Raw genomic sequence first — 1,622 nt, forward strand, 5'->3', positions numbered from 1 at the left:
TATAAAAGCTTAATATATTAGATAGGGCTACATGCATATTATTTAAATATGATCTTCAACTTATGTAAGTGGAAGTCTTCTTTTCTTTTCATTATTAAGTTAGATCCATTTCATCTTTTATGTTTCAGGCAGGCTTGGATACAAATATACGGGTGATCACAATGATGAAAATCACAACGAAAGCATAGAGCTGCCACTGTTTGACTTGCAAGCAATAACTAAAGCTACTGATAATTTTTCAATAAACTGTAAGCTCGGAGAGGGTGGGTTTGGACCTGTTTACAAGGTAATGGGCAGTTTTTTGTTGGGATATAATAGGGCAGGTACTACAGTGGGGATTGACACTTACTCAACATACGGTATAAACATGTTGTAGATTAAGGGGGGAAAACTAATTTTTATAAATGTTTTTTGGAATATAGATCAACATTTTTTCTCTTATAGCAAAATGAGCTTTCTATATACATCTTTGTTTTACTTGTTTCATAAACTATTACTCTTACTTTGCATATGCGGGGAAATCATTAATACATGTAAAGGCATCAATGTTTCACTAAATCACATGTGAAAAGTAAATTGCAATTGAGCAAAATGACTAACTTTTACACACAGGTTCTGAAACAGGGCGTGATGGAAGAGGGGCAGGAAATTGCTATCAAATGGCTATCCAGAACTTTCCACCAAGGACTTGTTGAGTTCAAGAATGAAGTTAACTGTATCGCTAAACTCCAGCATCGAAATATTGTGAAGCTTCTAGGATGTTGTATTCACGGAGAGGAAAAGATGCTGATTTATGAATACATGCCTAATAGAAGTCTAGATTTGATTCTATTTGGTAAGAAATATTCATCTTGCACTGTTAGCTCAATGTAAGTTCTATCGGGAGTAAGGGTTATACATAATGACATAGTGGATATTAATAAACATTTTTCAATTCCATAAGCAAAGATTTATTGATCAAATGCAAACTAGAGCCCAGAACTTTATCTTTTCATTGCAGATGCAGTTTTACGCAACTAATGGTTGAAGATATTCAGTTATATATTGGAAATGACTTCTAACTTCTGAGTATCCAACAGACAAATTATTCTCACAACAAAGAAATTTTTTTGGCAGATTTAATGGGCAGTGCATTGCTTGATTGGCCAAAGCGATTCCACATTATAAATGGCATTGCCAGGGGCCTTATGTATTTTCATCAAGATTCCCGTCTCAAAATAATCCATAGAGACCTCAAAGCTAGCAACATTTTGCTAGATTTTGACATGAACCCAAAAATATCAGACGTTGGCATGGCTAGAATTTTTGGAGGAAATGAGATTGAAGCAAACACAAGTCGAGTAGTTGGAACATAGTAAGAATCTCAATGCTATAATATAAGAAATACACTTCTATTGATTACCCGCCCTTAATTTCGTGGAAATTTTTTCGTGTAGTGGTTACATGCCACCAGAATATGCAATGAATGGCATATTCTCAGTAAAATCAGATGTATTTAGCTTTGGTGTTATAATGCTTGAGATTGTAAGTGACAAAAGAAACAGAGAATTTTCTAACAGGGATCATCACCATAACCTTCTTGGACATGTCAGTACAGAGTATTTATTTCTATGATCTCTCCA

General features: G+C 34.4%; 1 protein-coding gene across 1 annotated transcript in view; it reads left to right on the forward strand.

Annotated features, from left to right (window-relative positions):
- Nucleotides 1-128: 128 nt before the first annotated feature.
- The window catches only part of LOC111386203 (G-type lectin S-receptor-like serine/threonine-protein kinase SD1-1), a gene marked incomplete at its 5' end in the record, with an annotated part of 4,059 nt that continues 2,565 nt past the window's right edge, over nt 129-1,622 (forward strand). Inside the window, 4 exons of the mRNA XM_023010657.1 lie at nt 129-286; nt 613-835; nt 1,117-1,354; nt 1,437-1,524. Of these exons, the coding sequence (XP_022866425.1) occupies nt 129-286; nt 613-835; nt 1,117-1,354; nt 1,437-1,524 (707 nt within the window). The remainder of the gene's footprint in view (nt 287-612; nt 836-1,116; nt 1,355-1,436; nt 1,525-1,622) is intronic.

This window comes from Olea europaea, unplaced genomic scaffold (assembly GCF_002742605.1).
Source record: "Olea europaea var. sylvestris unplaced genomic scaffold, O_europaea_v1 scaffold3461, whole genome shotgun sequence".
NCBI classification, from domain to species: Eukaryota; Viridiplantae; Streptophyta; class Magnoliopsida; order Lamiales; family Oleaceae; genus Olea; species Olea europaea.